At 33.3% G+C, this 22,628-nt stretch overlaps 1 protein-coding gene across 1 annotated transcript in view; it reads left to right on the top strand.

Annotated features, from left to right (window-relative positions):
* The window catches only part of SNX29 (sorting nexin 29), a 125,130-nt gene that overhangs the window by 29,172 nt on the left and 73,330 nt on the right, over positions 1 to 22,628 (top strand). The window contains exons 12-15 of the mRNA XM_026859141.1: positions 2,193 to 2,256; positions 3,534 to 3,662; positions 13,414 to 13,496; positions 17,710 to 17,816. Of these exons, the coding sequence (XP_026714942.1) occupies positions 2,193 to 2,256; positions 3,534 to 3,662; positions 13,414 to 13,496; positions 17,710 to 17,816 (383 nt within the window). The remainder of the gene's footprint in view (positions 1 to 2,192; positions 2,257 to 3,533; positions 3,663 to 13,413; positions 13,497 to 17,709; positions 17,817 to 22,628) is intronic.

The following is a 22,628-nucleotide window of genomic DNA, read 5'->3' as shown; positions in this document are numbered from 1 at the left end:
CCCCCCCCCCCCAAAATAAATGATAGTCAATACAAGCTGTTATAGACCATCTTTTGAAAAATAGTAATGAAAATAATGGAAGACAGCAAATTTTGTCTATATAGTCTTTCCATTCTAAGTTTTTCTACAATTGGTATGTGAATCACAGTGATTACCTGGTCAGTTCAATGCAATATGAACTTTATTCTTGCCAGAAAGGATATTCCTTTTATTCCTTGTCCTTATTGACTAAAAAGGTGTTCTGTTCTGCCCTGACCACTTTCTGCTGTGTGCGTTGTGCCAGTAACAGTATTAAACTCAACTGTAAGATCACTTAGCAACTGCTTGTCTGAAAAGTAGCCCAGCAGAAAAAAAAAATTGAAAACAGTTTTGAGGTAGGACACTGTGTGTATAAATACCAGTGCCAGAACAAGGGAGGTGGTAGCAATGATAGCTAAGGTAACCTAGAAAAGCACAGCCTTAGGAAGACTGATTAAAGTAGCCATGTAATCACAGCTTTGGTTTTGAATGTGAGTAATATTATCGAGGGAGAAAGTATAAGTCTTTTTTTTAATGTGTGTTAGTATTTAATACCCACAAATTTAACTTTTGGCTTTTCTACAAGATTTGGATTTTTTTTTTTTGATAGCTGTATAGAGAACTCATATAAAGATGCTAAGTTGCTGTAGAAAAATAATTATTCTTTCTGTGCTGAATTAATGGAGTGCAAAATGCCTCTAATGACCTACTGAAATGTTTCTTGCTAATGTCAGTTCTCAAGCTGTAATGTGGAATGGGTAGGAAAGTAATCGTCTACTTTCTGCATGGGCAAAGAAGCAGAAATGTTTTGGAAAAAATCTAGCATGAGGAAATTGGATTGGCTGATTTCAAGTGATACGAGAACCCTGGCGAATCCAGCAAATTACCAATGCCAGACTGCAAGTATGGTGTCTGCACTGAATATTTGATTGACGTAGTAAAAACTTTCACATATTGTCCACTACTGGAGTTTGGCAGACTTAATCTGGTCCACAGGACAATGTTAAGTTTTTTTTGTGAACTGGCCAAAACTTCTGTAACTATAGAAAATACTAAGAAAGATACAGGTAAATCAATGAACTGAGTGTAAAGGGGAAAAAAGTTGTCCATTGACTTTGCTTACGTGAAGAAATTAAGTAATACCAGTTCTGATAGTGTGTTTTCAGTAAAAGCACAAGAAACTTGCTGACATCTGCTTTGAATATTTCTGGAACAGAATTGGCTGATTTATTATATATATAAATGAAGGAGCATTTCATTTAACTGTTGGGAGGGATATTTTAACATAATTGTGTCCCTGCAGAAGCTCTCATGAAATTATTGATTAACATATGTGAAATTGTTAATGAAATTGAAAAAAAAAAAAAATCTGGTTTAGGACATGTATCCATCCTGATGTTTGTCAGAAGCCATTCAAATCTTCGAAGATCTGTTGTATTTCATGTATTTATGCAAGATTTGGAAGTCAGAATCTGTTTTAGATTAGGTGATTAAGTCCTAATATTTTTTTGTAAAGTTATAGTAAATAGTAAAGCAGTCTTTAAAAATTCTAAATTTCTGTCATAATTTTTTAAAAATAATTTTTATTCTCAATGTAATGACAGATTTTTAAGGTATTTGTAGGAAATACAAAGGTTTTCATAGATTACAAGATTCATAAAATCCCATCGTCTTTAAGCTAGTCTTTAAGACCGAGCTTTAGAAGAAATGCCATGAAGAAGCAATGACGCTATCTCTACTCTGGCCTCACTGTAATAGATATATTTCCTCAGAATTTCAAGCAAGGAAAACAAGCAATTTGAAGATGTTAAACAACAAACAGTGTATCTCATTAATATGCATGTAGTGAAAAGGTGTAGTCCCATACCTCTGTGATTAAAACAAAACAGCTGCAGCCACAGGCAAACTTGTCAACAGTTGTATTAAAGCCAGATGCAGACTAATCTGGTTTGTTCAATAGTTCTGATACTGTATTAAATAATACCTTTTTTGAAAGATTGCTTAAATAGCGATGAGATTAAGAGCATCTTTTTTTGTGCTTTGCTGAATAGCAAATGATGTCGGCAACATCTTGAGTATGATGCTGAGTTAGTGCCGCTATGTACATGACTTCTAGTTTTCAAATGAGCAAAAATACACACACAAATTCACCTTTATTTGTCCCTTCTCTTTAGATGAACTTCGTCAAGCTATTGTGGCCATGATGAATAGAAAGGATGAACTGGAAGAACAGAATAGGTAGTTTTCTTTTTCTAGTCAAGAGGCACTATAATTTTAAAAAATCTGTTCTCTAATACAAACTGTCCTTTGTGTAAAGTTATGCATAACCTTTGTGCAATTTTTTTGATCTATCTATTATTTGTCTGTGAAAGGTAAGCTTAACGATTCAATATTCAGCTGTTGATTCTGAAGAGTAATGCTGCACATCAAATTTTTCATTTGAATTTGAATCACATATAACTCTTTGTATCTTGGGAGCTTTTGCCAGTTGTAGTTTTTTCAAAACCAAAACTTAAAACCAAATGATTCTTAAGGTCTCTTAAGACAGCTTTCCAAACGAGTAAAAGTTTGTCATTGTACAAATATTCAGAAAATTTCCTTTTTTCCACTTCCAGTGCAGAAAAGAGGTAGAATGGATAACAATATTGTGCTGAAAGTGGCTGTCATTTGTGAGTGTCTTTATGTTCACTTGGGGCAAAATGATGATGTAAATGCAAAAATGATAAGTTGCTTATTTAAAATGCTGAGTAACCTACATTGTATTTATTTAGTCTATTTACACACATCATTAGATTAATGAAAATACAAATATATTCAAGGCATACTGTTATTATGCTGTAGAAGGGCTATTTTGTTAATTTACATTTTTCTGTAGATATTTTAATTTGGTGTGAGTGGTTTTTTCATGTTTTGACTACTAACTGATGCCATTTTCCTGCCTCTTATCCTCCCTACTCCAGTAATTGCAAGTTATTGCCTCATTCAGCTTTGCATTTTTTGGCAGAAGGACCAGGATGTTTTGGGTTCTACCATTATGCATCATGCTGACCCTTGCTATCTCATCAAAGGTTTCACACAGAGGTCTATGGCAGTGCTCTCAGTAGAGACAAGACCCCTATCTCCTGCTCTTGTTAGTAAATATATTGCTTATAGATTATTCCTGAGATGGATGGACTTGCACTGAAGCACTGACACCAGATTATAAGCTGTTTTCTATAATAAATTCTTTCTGCATGGAGGTACGATAGATACCATAACAGTTGTGCTTTGGACATGTTGATGAGTTTGTAATACAAATTAATAGTAAGCACAACTGTTTTGATTGGGTCCTTAATCCTTGTAGCTTTTCATATCGTTGTATAATCAATTCAGGTGAATTTATTACATTAAATAATAAAATTTTAGGATGACATTAATGGTATCATTCAGGCAACCTACTCTGTGATTCGTAGAGTATTCTCTAATTATTAGGTAATGTTGGCAGTGTTCTAACAGAGCCTGCTGCCTTATTCCAGATCTCTGAGAAATCTGCTTGATGGAGAGATGGAGCATTCAGCAGCACTAAGGCAGGAAATGGACAACTGGAGAAGAAAAGTAGCAGAACAGGAAGAGCGACATGCCACAAAAGTCCAAGCCTTGGCACGGTAAGAAGCACTGAAAGTGTAATAAAAGGTAACAGCAGTGGAACAAGGGAATGAAAAATTCTGCAAAGAAGAAAAAAATAATTTTCAAGTAGTTTAGTTTTCAGAAGAATGTAAGTGATTTGGGATGAAAAATCCCATGGCCTTTAGCTGAATTCAAGCTGAAAAAAAAACCTCTGGAAGATTTTCTGTCAAATTCAGTGGGTTTGTGGTTTTTGTTTTGTTAAGTGTTAACAGTAAGTGAGAGTTTAAAATATTAGTATAACCACTGTTATAGCTCCAGAGGAAAGAATATCAGTGAGCTGTACTTATGACAACAACAAGTTTAATTTTAAAAAGTAATTAGACTAATATTAAGAAATATAAGCCATGAAAATAGCATCAGTTAGATAATGAGACTGGATACAAAGGAATATGTGTATGTGAAAGGTAAATATAAGAAGACTTTTATCTCTTTATATATCTATTTCACTCAATTCTAGCCCCCGTCCTCACCCCCTTCTTTTTTAAAAATTAATTTTTGTTTTACTTGATATTTGGGAGATTATTGGTATAGCTGTCTGCCCAATCTGGAACAAATCACAATACTGAGGTCCTTGTTGTTTTCTTTGTTGGCTATTTGATATTCTTAATGATGTTGAAGTACCTAGCACTGTCTACAAACAGTAGTTTCCAAACCTCAGATCTGATATAGAGGGCAAGGAGGGGAACAGAAACACTGTGTTAACTGTGTCAATGTTTATTGTGAACTGACTGATGTTTTTGTCCTAGAAGAATGAAATATTCATTCTAATAGTGGAAATGGCTGCTTTGGTGCATGTGTAAAACATAAGGATTTTTTTTTTCCCCAAAAAATACACAAGATAAATTGTTGGGGTTCTAGCTCTCACACCTGGCCCCAGTGAGAGCTTGTTTTGGAGACTATTTAATTTTAATATTACTCCACAGTATTCCTCTGGTAGATACAGTTCCACACTGAGTTTAGTATGGGGACCCCTCTCCTCCCAGCAAGTTCTTACTTCAGTCAGTAGAAGTTGTGCTGAGTGGTCCTAGTGTCAGTTAAATTGAGTAGGAATGTTTGTGGCTATATTTATTGCTTTCAGTATTATAAAATATGTCAGTGTCAGCTGCTGCTGACACAGATACCCTTCCGTATGTACCCTCACATATCTAAGCAGTAAAGAATGGATTATCCATCTTCTTCAGTGACATTTTAATCTGATCTGTCTTCCTTTCATCTCATTATTTAAGCATTAATTTGTTTTCCTTGGGCTGATGTTTTTTTCTTGTCCTGTTGTCAAGTTTTCATGGCTGACCACTTTATCTCCAACTGTATCATAAGCAACAGTTGTTGCCAAACAGTATCAACAGTAGTTGTGGTGTAACTGCTTCCCCCTAGCTCTAGGAAGGTCAGCTGGAACAGGTTTTTCAGGACTGCTTCCAGTCAGGTTTTGACTATCTCCACAGATGGGAGACTTCCCGGCCCCTCTGGGCAGTGTTGTTGGCAGTGACCCATTGGCAATGCAAGGTGCTGTTGGCTTTCTTTGCTGCAAAGGGTGCATCTGTGGCTTGTGGTCAGCCTGTTTTCCACCAGGACTCCTAGTTCCTCCTCCGCAGAGCTGTTTTTCAGCCCACAGCATATATGGGTACCTAGGGCTATTCCTCCCTGGATGCAGGACTTTGCATTTCCCCTTGTTGAACGTCAAGGGATTTGTCTGAGTCCAGCCTGTCCAGGTCCCTCTGAATGGCAGCACAACCATCTGGTTTATCAACTGCTCCCCAGTTTTCTATTGTCAGTGAACTTGCTGAGGGTGCATTCTGTCCCAGCATCCAGGTCTTTAATGAAGGTGTTAAACAATATGGCCCCAGTAGTAACTTGCCTCCAGATTGATTTTGTGCCACAGCTATTGTGAGGGAAAAGAATTTTAACCCTTGTCTAAATGTAATTTAGCTTAAGAAAGGCTTTTGAAGGTAAGTGCTGCTGTAATAGTGTGATTATTTTCTTCTTACAATTCTAAATAAGCTCTAGAGTAACCTATGATGCCTAAGATCTTGGGGATGATTCACATGTATAGCAAACAACAAACCTGTCCCAAATGTTAAATAAGATTATTAATCTGTGCCTTATCACAGAGAGAAGTGTTTGTTTTCTGCACGTGCAGGCAGAGTGCTTAGCGTCAGTCATAAAATACCACAACTGAGATTCCTATAAGCTTTTTATTGCACAGCAAAACTAGTATCTTAAAGTCATAAATATAAAGCTTTCTTAAAAAAATAAAAAAAAAGAACTAATTCTGCTTTTGATGACACATCAAAACAAACTACTCACTTTGAGGGAGGGAGAGATATGCATAAGTGGGTTTGACATTCATGTGATGTAGAGCAATTGAGACAATGCAAATACTTCATCATTTAATATTCATGTTTCAGGTTATAGGAATTGTATATTCATATTTCTTTGACTCACTTCCCCCACAGTTTTAGAATTTGCAGTGACATATGGGTGAATCAGATATTTGTCATGCACATACCTTTTTAAAGAATAGATAAGGAGCTTTTATAACAAGATCTAAGAGATGCTCACTTGCCCAACTTGTTATTTTTAAACGTTTGTTTAATTTCTCTTATTGCTGTGGAGACTGGGTGTATTTTGTTGATTGCTCTTCTGAAAGTCAGTTTACCTTGTCGCATGACAAAAACAGTGTTGAGAGCTGCTTAGGTACAACAAATTCTTGTATCGCTGGTTATTTTGGACTTTGGATGCATTTTTTTAATGATTCATTGCAGCTCATTTTCTAGCACATAAGAAATTTGCATACACTTATTTTGGAATATAGGTTTTTCTTCTAAATTCTTTTCTTGGTTCACTTTGTACACTGTAGGTGATGCTGCTGCAATAATAAAAGTAAAAAGATTTTAAAATAAATAATGTTTTAAGCCAGGAATTTGGGCAAGCTGAATAATTTGAAATAACAGAAGTTTTGGAAAAGCCTTGTAAGTGCTGCATAATACTAGGTGAGCGAGATGAGACTAAATTTCAGATATTCTGTAATAGTGAAAACTCATGGTTTACCTGGAAAACAGTTGATCACATGACTAGAGTAGAAAAATTTCCTCAACTGTAATATTCTGAATATCTTAAGGCAAAGAAAATCATTCCATAACAATCTGTTGTAATTTGATAAACAAATCTGCTTCAGATGGTGAGCGCTGATATTTATGCATGTCCCCAAAGCTCCTCTGAAGAATTTGACGTAAATATTTTCCTGAAGGGTTTGAAGACGCAAATTTCAGTGACACATCAGTCAGTGTTGAAATGATTACTTCTGGATATCTGCAAAATTGATTTATTCAGCTGATCTAGACTCTTCAGAGTCTCTGATCTCCTAGACAAAACGCTAGCTTACATAGAGAAATTTCCCTCAGTTTCTGAAGTTCTCTTTGAAAAATGGAAAAATTCTTAGGTCATTTTAGTTTCAAGTAGTGGTAATTTCACTCTTCCATGTGAAGTATTTGAATAGCTCTTTCGTAACAGTTACGATACTGTTTCAGAAGGAGGAGTCTCAGCATTCAACCTATTACCTATTTCCTAGCCTTCTGTTAGAATACACCAAATAGACATTCTAGTATAATTTTGTAAGCCCTTTTTTTTGTTGTTTTTATTTTTTTTTTCTTTGTCAATGAGTCTTTCTCAAATTGCATGGACATACTGTACCAGTGGCTTTTTGGCAATGCAAAGGTTTTTTAATTGAGATTTTTCTTTCTTCTGTATGGAATACTTTTACATCCCATTGTTAGGCAAAGAAATTTATTGGAGTTGACTGTGAAATTGGATAATATCAGATTGCATATTCTTAGACTATTTTCAGAAATGTTGGAGGAAAGCATTTTACAAAGATCAAGCTTTGTAGCAAGAAAAGCAGCTAGAAAGAGATGACGATAATGTGCTGTGTAGGGAAATAAGGGTTGAGAATTTGACTATATTTTACACTTTTTATTTATCTTCTGTTTACTGTACATTCTGTATCCTAATCTGCCTCCTTTTATCTAGTGTCTGTGTTATTTAAGCCACATTGCTTTCGCATTTGGCATTTTATATTAATCTGTCTTTTAACACTTCATTCACGACCATAGCGCTTCTATGATGGGTGAAATGATGTGCTATGCATCTTGAAATGATTGCATCACTACCTTAAGCAGCTTCTTAGAGAGAGTAGAAAATATATCTTGTCCCTGCTTGTGAAAGCGAATTTGAATATTCCCATATTCAATGATTTTTTCCTGCTTAATTAGTTGGTGACATGTCACAAGTTCCAAAAACATTTTATAAAAAATTAGTTATGTTATTTCATAAGATAAACAATTTCTTCATATTCATTATCCACAAAGCCATCCGGATGTGATATCAGTGCTAAGATAGAACCCTCCTTTCATAATTTAGATTTGAACACAGTCTGTGTTGTGAAGCTATCATGAGAATAGTTTTCAGTTTATCATGCATATGGTGTTTGTCTTCCATGACAAGCAGTTAGGTTTATCACATTATTCTTCATTACAGTATTTTTCAGAGATAGTTCAATTTCCACTTCTATGGATAATAGTTCTCTTTTTTTCTTACTTCATTTAGGGTATGTATGACTACAATTAATTGTGATCTCGCACCTCCTAATAGTAAGATAATAGGTTGGAAGTAATAGTAAGATAATAGGTTGGAATAGGTTCAGGTTGGAAGGCATCTCTGGAAGTCATCTAGCCCAATCTCTGTATGTAGATTCTCCATATTCTTGTAGTACGTTGTTTATATCAATTCATTCTCAAGATTCATGCATTTAATTTTTTTTTTTTTTTTTTAGTATTTGGAGATTTTATACCTTTATAGTGTTTTCTAAACCACTAAATTTTTATCAAGACACATCTGTTGGATTTTTTTTTGTTTTTTTTGTTTTTCGATAAGCCTGGATTTAGAAATAAGACTCGTTTTAGGCATCAGCTCCACAGAAAGCACTTGTTAGTATCTGATGTTTGTGCCAGTAACTTAATTAAAGTATTCTTCAGGCCATTATAGTTGAGATACATGAGAAACTACTCTTTCAAAATATTTTCTTACCATGTTCATTTTACAAAAGCCCTAGAGGAATTTTTGTATCTTTTTCAGAAACAAGTTGTGTGGGTTTGTTTTTTATTTTTCCTTTTTTTATTTTTTTTTTCTTTCTGTTAAGGTGTAGGAAAATAAGTCCTATAAGACCTCTTCCTCTGCAACATAAATCACAACTTAAAGGGATATTATTCTTTAACCTTTTAATAAAATTGTTGGAAGTCAGCTTTTATGAAAGCTGTCTTACTGGTGTTAGTATTAACAGCCAGAAATCTTTTGATGAACATAAGATGTATCTAATTTGACTTGCATAGTAAACCTTAACTGTGCTTGGTGTATGTATACATGCTTCAGTAGGCATAACTATCTGTCACAGAAACTTTGTGGGCATTACTGGAAAATAACCAAGCTCCTTCAACTCCCCTTGTTCTGCTATAATGATAGTTTTTAAAAGGGATGCTATAGCACAAGGAAGGTGGGGGAGATTTCACCTGCGGGGTGTTGGTGGTTCTCCAGGAATACAGCAGAAGTCTCAGCAGGGGGGGGCTGATCCACTGCTGCGTTCCATATGAATAGCATCTCTCTTCCATGCTATCTTCCCTTTGATGTGAGAACATGCTGCTTGTTATCCTGTTACATTCATCCTCTCGTTATGAGAGTCCTTAGGGAACAGTTGCCGTTTTTCCTGGCATGAATTAACTTTTTGGTGAGGATATGCCTTTATCAGTAATATTGCATGCTACCTTTTCATTTGTTATATACATAGAAGTTAGGCATATGTTTTCCAAATGTGAACTTGTTTTATGCTGCTAAAACAATGTCACTATTTTTACAGCAGTTTTGTTTTTTTCTTAGGCAGGATTTCTCTAAATGCTAATTTTTAAATAATGACATTGAGAGGAAGCGTAATTATTTTTCCTTCAAAATTAGGCAGGGAATTGAAGGTATTTGACAACTTACATTTATTATATAATTGATCATTCCTTGTCATTCCAGATAATTTTCCCAAAAAGATAATAAATAAGTTTGTTGTTGCTAAGGTGTTCTATGGCTGTATACCATTCATGAATAGTAAAATTTATTTTCAGCAACACAATATTTTCTTTCTGTATTAATATGATCAATGCCACTAAATATTGCCACTGAAAAGTAAATCCTTTATTATTAATGTTTTACTTCATAGCTTTGGCAAAAAGGATTCCTTACACTATAGTAATGCCAGTCAAGTATTGCTGTATAAACAAGCCCTGACCATATGCATACTCTTGAAAGAAATTTACTGAATGTTTTTCCTTTTTCTGACTTCCTTTCAGTACAGGACTTTAGTAGAATCATTAAGATTTTTCACATAACTTGTGAATACATAGAGTGGTTCAAGTGAATTTTCAAGTATGTCTCACAATAGAAATACTTATCATTTTAGGGATTTTATGAGGTGGTATCTTCCATTTTAGAAAATTGATAAAAGTTATTAATGTATTACCATTTAAGGTTTTGATACTTACATTCTTCTTCTCTTTGCTTACAGTTGTTATCACATACTGATTCATTACCATATTTCGTATTGTATTTTTCCTCTGGTTTTAAGCAAAGACACGGTTGATGGCTGAGAGTAGATACATATAATTTTGTAATATTCTGATTTATCTTTGGGAAAAGTACTAAAGCAAAAAGCTGACTGCAGAGTTTAATTGCATCATCAGTAATTTCACTGGATAAAATTGCTATAGAATAACCTATACTCTGCTAAAAAATGTTGATTCTTACCGCATTAGCTTATAAATAACATTTATTGCAACTTGGAAATATCTTTATTTGGTTTTCTTTGGAAAATATTCAAAGAACTATGGAGAAACTCCTACAGTTACTTGAAAAAAGTTCAGATGGAATACAATTAAATCTGCTGTTCTACTTGTGTGGCATTTATAAGTTGCTGTATTTAATTTGTTTATATTTATTTAGTCATACTTTTGGAGAGATTTTGGAGATAAATCTGCTCTGTCAGAAACTAACTTTGTATTTGTCTTAAAGAAAAAAATGTGGAGAAATGCCTATGTTTTTTTCTTTGTCTTGAAGATGCAAAGCTTCAAAGATGCTCTGCTAATCTGCTCTTTACGTGTACCCAAATAGTAATAAATCATAACGAGACCTGAGAGGGAGTTAAATTCTGGTTTCATAGGATGCTTCAAATCCATTTTTTTGTGATTGTATTTCAAACCTTAGTATTTTTTTCCATATAGTGCTTAATATGCAGTTTTCTAGTTTTATAATCAAACAACCCAAGAAAAGTATGTCTTATATCATTGTTCTGCATGAGTAATCACCTGTGATACAAAGCTTAATCAACAGCACACTCTAGATCTGTGCCATTTGAGCAAAAAGAGTAATTTGTAGGAGTACAAATGGCATATTATCACTCTGTCTTTAAGCTACTTACTAACATGGGAGAAGTGATCAGACAGGAAAATTTATTATAATCGAGATTTTGGAGGTGGGTGTGCTTTTAGTGGCGTAGTTCTCTGTTTCTGTTTTCCCATGTATTTCAGCCTGATTTTTTTTTTTTTCTCTATCCCCTTCAACTTTTACTTACAGTCGTCTTATTTATTCCTTGGCACAGAATGTGGAATTGTTCAGAGTACTTAAAAGATGCTGAAAGCATTGTTTTTATCACTAGTCTTATAACAGCCTAACAGTTTAGCTCCAAGTTAGATGGTAAAGTTTGGAAAAGTTACAGAAGTAAAGCTGGGACCTTCACATAGAAATATTTAACATACGTAACAATACATATTACTGTTGGTTCAGCTGGATGAGAACTCCTGCAAATCTGACCCTTAACTCCTGTACAGGAGTTTCTCCTCCTACAACATACTTGCTGTGAATATCTGATATAATACCTCTTGAAGTCATTAAAGACTTTACAGTGGGTTGCTTGCCAATTTATTTTTTTAAGCATGCTGCAATAGAAAGACCTATATAAATTAATGTATATCAGAATGCACCCTCTTTGGTATCTAGCTGAATAGTAGTAATGAGAAAGATGTCAAAGAATAAGAATTTGTAAGATAATAAGGAGGTATATTAGAAAATAGTGACTGGGTGGTAGTATCCTGCTTTGAATTTTAATCTTGTATCAAAAATCTTAACTGAATTAAAGTCTTTCTAAAGTTCATCTGTACTGTATCAATTTTAATTGATAGGCACAGTCGTAAAACATAGATTTTTTTTTTTTTTTTTTTTATGCTGTCTCAGTACAGGCAGAAGGTACTCAGTCTATTCTCAAATGAATGTTGTATGATTATTCCACGAGAATCCTTAAAACTCAATATATTGTAATTATATACAGTTATTTCCATGTAGACATATTTACATTTCTGGTGAGAAACTTTGTCTAGCTGTCATATAAATATTTTTTCATGAATGAATTATTTAGACTTGTTTTAATGTAGTATATAGAATTAAACTGTATTTCTGATTTTTTTTTTTTTTCCTTAATCTGAATATCAGTGTCCATTGCTGGTAGAAAAATGGACTTGTTCTTTGTAGTCTAGGAAACAAAAAATATCATAAAATGCATAAAAACATCAAGGACTTCATTAAAATTTGATAGTTAATGAATAGTTTCATCTCTCGCAACCTCCTACTAAAGAACTGAATAAAATTAAAGTTACATAGTTCAGAAAACTGATTTGAAATCCATTGAAATATGAATATAGTACCAATCTAGATTTTTTTTAATATATAAATATGGCATTGCTCACATCAGCAGTTTATTTTTGTGTATGTGTATATATAATATATAATATATATAGTGTGTGTGTGCATGTGTGTGTGTGTATATATATATATAGTATAAGGACCATCAAACATATTTGCATGTGTTTCTGAATACTTCTTGTTCTTAAATAAATTCCCATAAATAAAATGCCTCCCTTTTGGTGTGTAATCTCATTATAGCTTCCTGTACCATTCCTAGAGCTTGTACTGCTCCTCTGGCATGATTTTGACTTGTCCATATTCTGTCTTCTCTAACCAGTTACAGGTTTCTTGTGTGTGATGTTCTCTACTGCAGCTGTAGCATCTATATATTTCTACCCTGAAGAAGAGTACCCTTTATACCCTTGAAGAAGATTAAATGTCTGAGTTCCCTCTCTCAACACGTTTTAGTTAACGTTTTTTTTTTTTGTATAAATACCCGTCATACTTGGTTAACTGAATGAGCTTACATAATTGAATTTTCATACATGCAATTTGTCACCTTTGGTTAAAATTCAATTGGTTAAAATCCTTTTATTTCCCCCCAAATATAAGGTGCTAGTATCCCATCCTTATTTTTTTGATTGTTGATTTAGTTGTCTGTATCATTCTTCTGCTGTCAATGTATCATAGTAAAGAAAATCTAAATTAAACAATTAATGAAAAGTTTTTGATTATGAGATAATTTGTTTCACTGATGCCTTTATGTGGCCCTGGAAAAGTAGGTTTCCTGGTACTCTGCTGTTGTTTTATTATTTAATGTGCAGGTAACTTTTTTTCCGTCTTGATCACACAACTCAGACAAAGCTTGTTATTACAGAGAGTATGTTTTTTTCCATTGAAAGGAGCTTTTCTCTATTTTGAGAAAACAATAATATTTATTTATTCTGTTCTTTTTATCAACAGAGAAAATGAGGTGCTGAAAGTGCAACTTAAGAAGTATGTGGGAGCTGTCCAGATGCTCAGAAGAGAAGGTCAAACAGTGGAAGGTAAGGATACAATGAAGGGGGCAAAAAAATTCTGTGCACAGGGTTTGTTTTGCTGTATGCAACCATTGAGACAGAGTTTATTGGAGGCATAGATATAGTAACAAAGTGATGGAAGTGACTCCTGGAATTGTATAATAAAAAACTGACAATGAAAGAATAACCAGTGAACGAGCATGCCTCTGGTTTATAAGAATCTGCTTTTTTTTTCTTTCCTGACTGATCCTGGAATGGATCTCTGTAGATAACCAGCCACCCGATGCTGTGAGAGTTTTGGTCCATAACCAAAAAACTTCAGCCACACAAAACAGTCCTAGTGTGGCTGGGAACATGGTTCACACTTCCACATGCTGCCTAGTATGACATCAGCCCTCCCCCTGTTGGAAAATATCAGCATCTGAAAAGATGACAGTTTTGTTTCTATGAGAACTGTCCCTGACGCATCTCTGACTGGGTATTTGCTGCTGTGTGAACAGTTTTTTAATGCAGACAGATATCAAACAAAAAGAATGTTATGTGATGGCATACCATCAAATTACTGCTTAGTAGAAACCCTCAAGAAGTCTTTGCTTTCCTTTCTGAGTCTTTGCCAAAACAAATGAAATAATTTACATGAAAGTGGGATTAGCAAGAGATAATAATAAGCCCTATTCATCTCTTCAAAGTATGGTAGGGTAGTATCTCCCAATAGTGAAAAATAACATATTTGATATCTTTTCCTTTTGAGAAAAATACCGATGTAGATTTTTGTATTTATTTTTACAGAACGTTTTCTGTTAGATGAAGTGATCTTTCTTTCAACAAGAAAAAGCTATCAGATAAAAATGTGATTTTAAAAAATAACCTATGATTTAGTGTGATACTGGAACATAAGAATAATTTTTTTGAGAAGAGAACATTTAGTATCTTCATATTATACCATTACTGTTGTTTTGGAAATCAGTATTTTCAGACTGTTTGAAATAGTCTAAGACCAGACATTTAACTTTCTTTGCTAAATTGCTCTGATTCTAATGAGCAGATTTTATATCTGAAAGATAACGAGTTAAATTATCATCAGTGTTACCTTTTTTTTTCAGTGGTCAGTGGAGCTAGAACTGTTCATGACAGGGTGAACTGGAGTCTTGATTCTGAATCATCACCTGGTGGGACATGTATTTCCACTGACCACAGGTGTTTTGGGAAACAGAGGTAGCATTTCAGAAATGAGAACCATACATTTTTTTTTTTTCTTAATTGTCAATATTGTGGTCATGTAAGTGGCTGTATGAATGAATACTACATTAATTCTCCTCTTAAATGCTAGTTAAGTAAACTTATCTGGAGTTTAAAAACTTCATTCATCCTGAAAAGCAATTTTGTTGGTGAGAACACATGTTTTTACTTCCGACTTTGCTGGAGTGTAGTGATTCATATTAAGAATTATTCACGAAAACCATCTTTTAAGCTTCTTATAATAGCAGAAATTATCCTTCATTAGGATACTGACAGTTTCCATGATGAGTGCAATTGTAGGAAAAGAAAAAAAAATATTCCTAGGCTAGCTATATTCTGCCATGTTAAAATTATGCAAATTAATGAGTGATAAGAATAGAAACTGAGTAGGACGGTCAGATTTTATAGATGAAAAAGGGGGATGGAACCGTACCAACATCTCTAAAAATGAATACGTGTATGCTTTATGCTCAAAGGATATTTTATCAATCTGCAGTAATTTTTTGTAATATTTATCATTAGTGACCAGAATAAATTTCAGCTATATGCACTATTTGTAGTAATTTTTCTAACTTCACGCATTATAGTTTTATAAAACCAAATTATTTTTTCCTTAGCTGCCATTGGAGATTTTTAAGTTGAATTTTTAGTAGTACTGGGCCTCTGACTCAAAAAAAAGTACTTAAACATGAAAATAATGCCTGAGAACTAATATATTTAGATACACTTGAAAAAAGAAGAGTGAAATGAGAAAAAGTTTTTTCTTTTACCAGATTTATAGAAACTATTGCTCTCATAGTTTATATAAATAACTTGCATTATCTCATCATAGGCATTAATATTTTTCGGGTGTGAGCTTTCATAATTAAGAATATTTGCATTATTTGAAAGAGCTATTTGTACTTCTCAATACATAGTTCTTTGTGTAACTTCAGGCAAATTATTGAATTCCAATTGTGGTATAACTTAAAGTGATTGTAACAACTTGTATTAAGTCATTTTGTTCTTAATTAGCTCACATGCTCAGAAGGATTACAGAGTATATTTAAAAGACCTATTTTATTACTGTGTTCTGAGGTTGTGACAATTATGTGAAGAAAATAAGATGAAGAAACTACTGTTTTCTTGGATGTTGTCATTTTAAGTTAAAATTCTTGTTGCTTTGTATATATATAATAATTTACACATTCATAGGTTAATGTTCTTGACTTTTCAGCTAGCCTTACATGTAGATACAATCATAGAGTTCTTATCTGCTTCAACTTGAAATACTCCCAGCTGTCATCTTTTGCTGTAATGCTAGGAAATTGTCTTCATCAGAGGCATAAACTGTTGCATACAGCTAATTTAACTGCTGCCCTATGTTATCATCATGAGTAATTTCAACAATGATTAATCTTCTTCCAAATGGTATCAAAACAAAAGTCTTAAATGTATTGTAGATTTTAGAGCACTGTGTGTTTAGACTTTCTGTGACACTGTTTTGAAAGAGTCAGAATAAATTGAGCTTCTGCTGTTACTTTTATGACTATAAATAGAGAAGAATCTACATGTTTGCCACAATAATTGGATCAGATGGTATTGAGTATGGCTTTTAAATAGTTTCCTAAAATAATAAATGAAACTCAGCATAATACTTTGCCTTGTGGTGACTTAAAAAAACAAAAAAACACTCAGCAAATGTGATTATAAATAAATTGCCCAGGAATCAGAATGCAGACAAGTTCAGAATATTGTACCAGCTTTCAAAATGAATGATCACTGCCATAGACTGAGCAGCTTGATATTAGTATTTAAATATTTAATAAATGAGCATCCTGATTTCTCAGCCATCGGCAGGAATTGGATGTGTACCATTTTTCAGACCTGCTTAGATACAATAATATTATGTATATGAAAAGGCTGATCTTAGAAGTTTTCGGCTGAGGAACTTCAAGCAAGATTTACAAGAAACTGCTCTTAAAAAACCCATTCAGAATTAACTTAAAATAATAATAATAAACTTTTGAATATATATATTCTTCCTCAGAGCAAAACCAATTCCCACACTCCAGGAGTATTTAGTCAGATGAATTATGGTGTCTTCTATGTACCTCAGGGTGGTTGTGTATATATAGTCTGGATTTTGAAAAACGGTGAAAGCATTTGTTAAACCTTTTTTATTAGGGCTTGTTTACTTACTTTATATGTGCTAACTTGATTTTTTTTTAGAAATTCATGATCTGTGAGAAAAAGTTGTATTTTACTTTTTGTAACTTGGAGAAGACTTAGAATAGGTCTTAAAGTGATCATAAAATACATATAGGGTAGCTAGGAACAGAAATAGAATAAAACTTTTTCATTCACTGGATAAGAAAAAAACCAATGGGCTTAAATGGCAGGTGAAGGAAGTTTGATTAGCTATCAAGAAAACCTTTCTGAGAAGAATACTTAAATTTAAATAGACTGTGCAGGGAAGCATGAAATCTCCATTATTTGAGGTTTCAAGGTATAAATTAGACAATTAACTGTCAGGAATGAAATAATTGCAGCTGATTCTGCTTTACTCAAAAACATGAAATACTAGATGAAGTATGGAATGTCCATTCTCAGCCCTATTTTCTGTAATTTCTATGATATGTAAGTAGTCTGTGCAAGTATTATGAAATTATATTCTAGAAGTGAAGTAGAAAAAACACTTGAAAGAGGAGCATAGGCTTACTTTTCAAAGGCTTTAGGTAGGATTTGCAGTTACTACCTACATATATTAGTTAGCTGTACTCGCAGAAGAGCCAAATGCTTTTAGTTTGCACTTTTGTTTGTGTTGAGAGTACCTGTCTAATATTGCTCACAAGAAAGCTTCCTGTAGCATTTGTATTTTAGTACTTGTAAAATCGTTTAATATTACATCCTATTTTGAAACTTCTAATAACTGTTTCTTTTAGAGCTATTACTTCTAAACAGGTTGTCTTAGATGTTTATGTAATGTAACTTTTTAATTTGAGGTATCTCTTTGTTTTAGTTCTGCCAAACATTTGGACCACTGATGGTGAACTTACTATTCCAGAGCAAAAGCAAGTAGAAAACAATGAGGAACTAGCCAGCTCTTATGAAAGAAAATTGATTGAGGTAAAGTTTGTACTGTACAAAATTTGTGGAATCATAATTGTAACATAACATTTGAAGCTGAAAATAGATTCTTTGTCTGGTTGTTATTTTTTTTCTCCGTTATTGCAAAGAAAAGTCTGATTTTTGCCTTAAGAAGAAAAAAAGGAAAGATATAATTTTCAGGCTTCTGTGGTTAAAGTACAGATTTGTTCATTCAACTTCAAAGCATATTTAAAGCAATTCAGATAATTAAAAACATTTCTTAACAAGGGTACACATTTATACTTTGATGTTAAAATGAGGGTTTTAATAAATAAACAAGGTCCTTAAGGTTATAACTGATGATGGTGAAGTTGAAACCATCACAGACAATAGGTTTCAGGTATTGTCTAAATTACAGTACATAGTTACAGGCATTGCTGTTTTGTCAGTTGAGCTTTAAAATGAGGACATACTGAAATCTGTAGCTTCTTCTGTGCTTTCATACTGTTTTCTGATTGTTAGTGTTTTCTTTTTGTATTGCTTTACCATATAGCTTATTGAATACTGCAGCATGGAAACAGATAGTGGAAGCTACTAGTTCTGTTGATATGACCATGTTAGAAAAAGTTCTTAATGCAAGATTCACTTTTAACACTAATGCAAAATTCATTAAAGGAAAAAAAGAAAGATTAGGGTTTCATCCTAAATTTAAATACAAATGGTTTTTCCAGACAGAAGTAATGAAATTTAGTATCTAATACCCATATCTCCTATTAAATATTAAATGAACATTTTTATAAAAAGTAAAACAATTCTCTGTCTTTCTCTTGCCCAAAATACTCTGAAATTGGATACTCACATTAACTGATTAACATGAAGATGACTAAAAATGCAGGTCATGCATCGAAGAGATTAATACAGTTCTTCTGAAACATTCATACTTGGTTATCGTTTTCTCATAGGACCATGTGAAACTAATTCTCTCCCTAATGCATACCTTTGGTTGGGTTCTTCTGACTCCTTTCCTCTGTTCTATACCTATCAAAAGAATATCTTAATTAAGAACACAGGTAAAATCTCTTTCAGCTTTAAAAGCATCCTCCTTGGTTCTTTCTACTCATTTTGTTCTGCATGTTCAGAAGTTTGTTGCTAACACTTCTGAGTTTGTCAAAGACAGTGTTAGCAGTAACACTGATGGCACAACAGTAGATGTAATCACTGGAAAACCTTGTTGCAAATCACATCCAGAAGAGGAGGTCTGTATCTTGTTCTCACTAGTCTGTAACAATATCTTCACATATTCAAAATAGGATGTAACTCCTGTAACAATCCAGAGGTATTTACCAAAAGTCATTCCTCCTTTTTCTCTCCACAAATGAAATATGTGAAGTCTTACTTTCAAAGGTTAGCCTGCATTGTATTCCACATTGAGGACTAGGATAGAAACCACTCTTGAATGCTGTTCTGGCAGTTCCATTCAGCTAGAACTGGGTCTGAAAAATGTTCAGACCTAAGCAGTTTTAATAACTCTTACCTTGTGCCTAGTAGGTTGTTTCATCTGAAGACAAATATTCCCTTGAATTTTTTGGTGGCTGATCAGGATATTGAAGTCCCCCCACGGGCAAATGACTAGCTGTCAAGAAAATAAAAATAATGGTTCTGCTGAGTAATTAGAAATTTTTTTTCCTTTTTTTTCACTGGAAATGATTTTTTCATAACAATATATTGAAGAAATTTTCAGTTTCTTAACATGTTTTTAAAAATGTTTGTATTTATCAAAGTTCTTTAATTATGATCTGTAGATTGGTTGATTGAACCAAGTGGGTACAGAGAAGTTGCAAATAAAAATTCTGAGGCAGTAAAGAAACTTAAGAAACTTTTTACTGATTGTTATGCTTAAGACAGTGTTAGGAAATTTTTGTAACAATTCTGCATAGTTTTTTTAATGGTGTATTTCCTTAGAAATAGTAGTGCAACATCTAATTAGTTACCACAATTTCTTTTAAACTCCCCATTCAAAGCTTGTTGGGATATTGCTAGGTCTTTGGATACCTCTAGCAATTCCCATATGTTTTCCGATGTCATATGCTTTGGGACTAGGATGCTATTTTGTTTTAGAAGAGAAGGTAGGTCAATTTATACAACTCTCAAGCCATGAATAATAAAGTGTGTTTAAAATAATCATAAGATATGTTTTGGGCCATTGCTATGCATTGTTAGCATAAGTTTGCTGTACGTAAGGTAAAAATATATTTAATTCACTTCTGCTTACGTAAGGCTTGTCAGAGAAATATTACCAGAAGTCTTCCTGTTACACACTGAGGGATAGACAAGCTCTTCATAGTTTGCATTGCAGCTAAACTCAAATCAAACAATTACTAAGGACTTGCTGACATGATAGTACTAAGGTTTTAAAATTAAGCAAAACAGACAAAAAAGCTAAAATAGTTATGGTGTTTGTACATCTTTAAAAGACCTGTGGTCAGAGTGATGTCTGTAAGACACTCTTTCTTTTTGTGGCTGTAGACCAGTAATTAACTAGTAAATGTATCTAATTAGAACATGACTTAAACTTTCTTTGCAGTTTCATAGTTTGATAATTTTGTACTTTATTTTAGAGTAATTTTAGGGGTGGACTTTAATGTGCATTTCATCAAAGTTAAGTTGTAGGTTATGCTTGTAATGTACAAAACTGAGTGCTGTGTTAAAGACTCAGTAAACTACATAGAATTTTCAGTTTCTTGGTATAGACTAGTCCTGTCAGACCAGGGAATGAGGAACTCCTATGCTGGAATAACTCCTATGCTGGAATAACACACTTTTGATGTACTGAAACTTGTATTGCAATATATTAAACCCTTATTGTTCTGCAGAAACACTCATTCTTACAGGAATGTTGGAGACAAACCAAATAGTTAAAAAAAAAAAAATCCTCTCCAACTCTCTAAGGCTTTCTTTGTAGAACCCTGTACAAGAAACATTTCTTGGAGTCAGAATTTTTCTACATAAGTTAACTAGGTATTTCTCAAAGCTTCATAGAAACATGCAGTTTTCCTTTTAATGAAAATACTCTTGTACCTTTTCCTAAAGCTCACAGACTCCGCTTTTTATGTGGTAGCTGTACTATTGTATTTTTATGTCTGACAAATTGATCTCTGAGCATTTGGTATGTGAGGCTGGGAGACTTTCTGACATGGAAGGTGCATATGCCAATCCCATGAACTCAAGATGTGAATCACTTTGTTCAAATAAATACAGTCAGTAGATTAGAGAGTTTATTTCTGAGTATTAGATATTTATGAGATCTGACATCTGTCAAAAAGGTTAAGTTGTATGTTTTTTAAATTCCTGCCAAATTATGCAGCTCTTCTGAAAAGTTGAATTGTTTCAAACATTTGAAATATCTATGAAAGGTAATTTTGGATATTAAGCTAAGTTTTTACCGTTCTGGACAATTTCACTCTGAATTTTCATGCCTTCTGTTCTTTCTTGTTGAACAAGTAATTCGTTGGCCAGTTGCATCCCGAGGCCTCAAAAGCATGCTACTGATTATTTTAACTCAAACTGTCTTCTAGATTTTTAACTTTAATCTCCATTTCATTTCGTAAGTGCTCAAATGGCTTTAAGCAGTTTTGAGGGTATTTTTGAGCCAGCAATTACAGGAAAAGAACAAATTACGGCATGTATCGCTGTAGCTGGATAGGTGGCTTTTTTTAAACACTGTTAAATATTTGACCTTTCAATTATTTGTTTGTTGGTTTTGTTTGGTTAATGGAGTAAGGTAGTATTATAGTATCATGTGAAAAGCAGCTGTGTGATGTTCTTTAAGGTTCTTTGTGCTGCTGCCATCGTTAGTAAATGGAAGTGCAAAAGAGCCTTTCAGTATTAAAAAATCTGGAGTTGCATTATGTAATTTTGGTCAGATTTATCTTCTACTAAGAATTTTTCAGTAGTATGCTGTCAGATAGTTAAAATTTCTAAATATTGGAGGATTTTCAAATGTGAAATATGGCTTTGTTCATGATGCAATACATGAGTTTTGTTTGGGTTTTTTTATTACAAAATCCCTTCTCACATAGTAAGGTACCTTAAATCGCTAAAAGCTTTGCCAGAATGTCTCAGCATCTTTGTAGAATTGTCTCTGTTTAGTGTAACAGGTAACAATATATTGTAATGAATTTCTTCTTCTGAAGTGGGGAATTTTGATGATATAGAAATTTTCGTAATGTCTGCAGAAAATGCTCCTTATTCTTTAACATGAGATGATTATGTGGAAAGGCTGTGACAGGCACAGAACAACTTAGTTACCTGCTTAAAAAAGCCCTATCTCTGGCTATGAAGAATTGTTTGACTGCTTCTCAAATTTTTTTGTCATGCTTTTCTTCTAAAAATAATTTTGATTTGTTCTTGTATTAATTTTGATCCCGAAGTGACTCTACAAACTATTGGTAAACCTACAACCTTTCACTGTATTAAGAGTATGTGCTCTTACATATTAATGACATTCTAAGACAAGAATGAAAAGAAACCTTTCTTTAAGAAATAGACACTGCTATATTAAATAACTTAGTTGAAAACCTCTCTTGAGCACCATTTCATTGAACTACATGACCCATTTTATTGGAAATCGAAGATAAGTTTTGTGTTCTTTGACAGGATTCTGTAAAGACATGGATTTTTTTTTCCTCCTAGATATTAAAATGCCTACAAGTACAATTATTAAATAAGAGCACTTGTTTGCTTAGATTTAACGGTTGTTCAAAGGAGAGGATTGAAAAATACCCTTTGGTGAAATAAACAATCCTTGGCTCTTGTTAGCTTTAAATAAACAGTGCAAGTTTGATCTCTTCT

The sequence above is a fragment of the Athene cunicularia genome (assembly GCF_003259725.1).
Source record: "Athene cunicularia isolate RWA chromosome 14 unlocalized genomic scaffold, athCun1 chr14_part1, whole genome shotgun sequence".
In the NCBI taxonomy this organism is placed as follows: Eukaryota; Metazoa; Chordata; class Aves; order Strigiformes; family Strigidae; genus Athene; species Athene cunicularia.
Note: the sequence above shows the minus strand (reverse complement) of the source record. Positions and strands in the feature narration are given on the sequence as shown.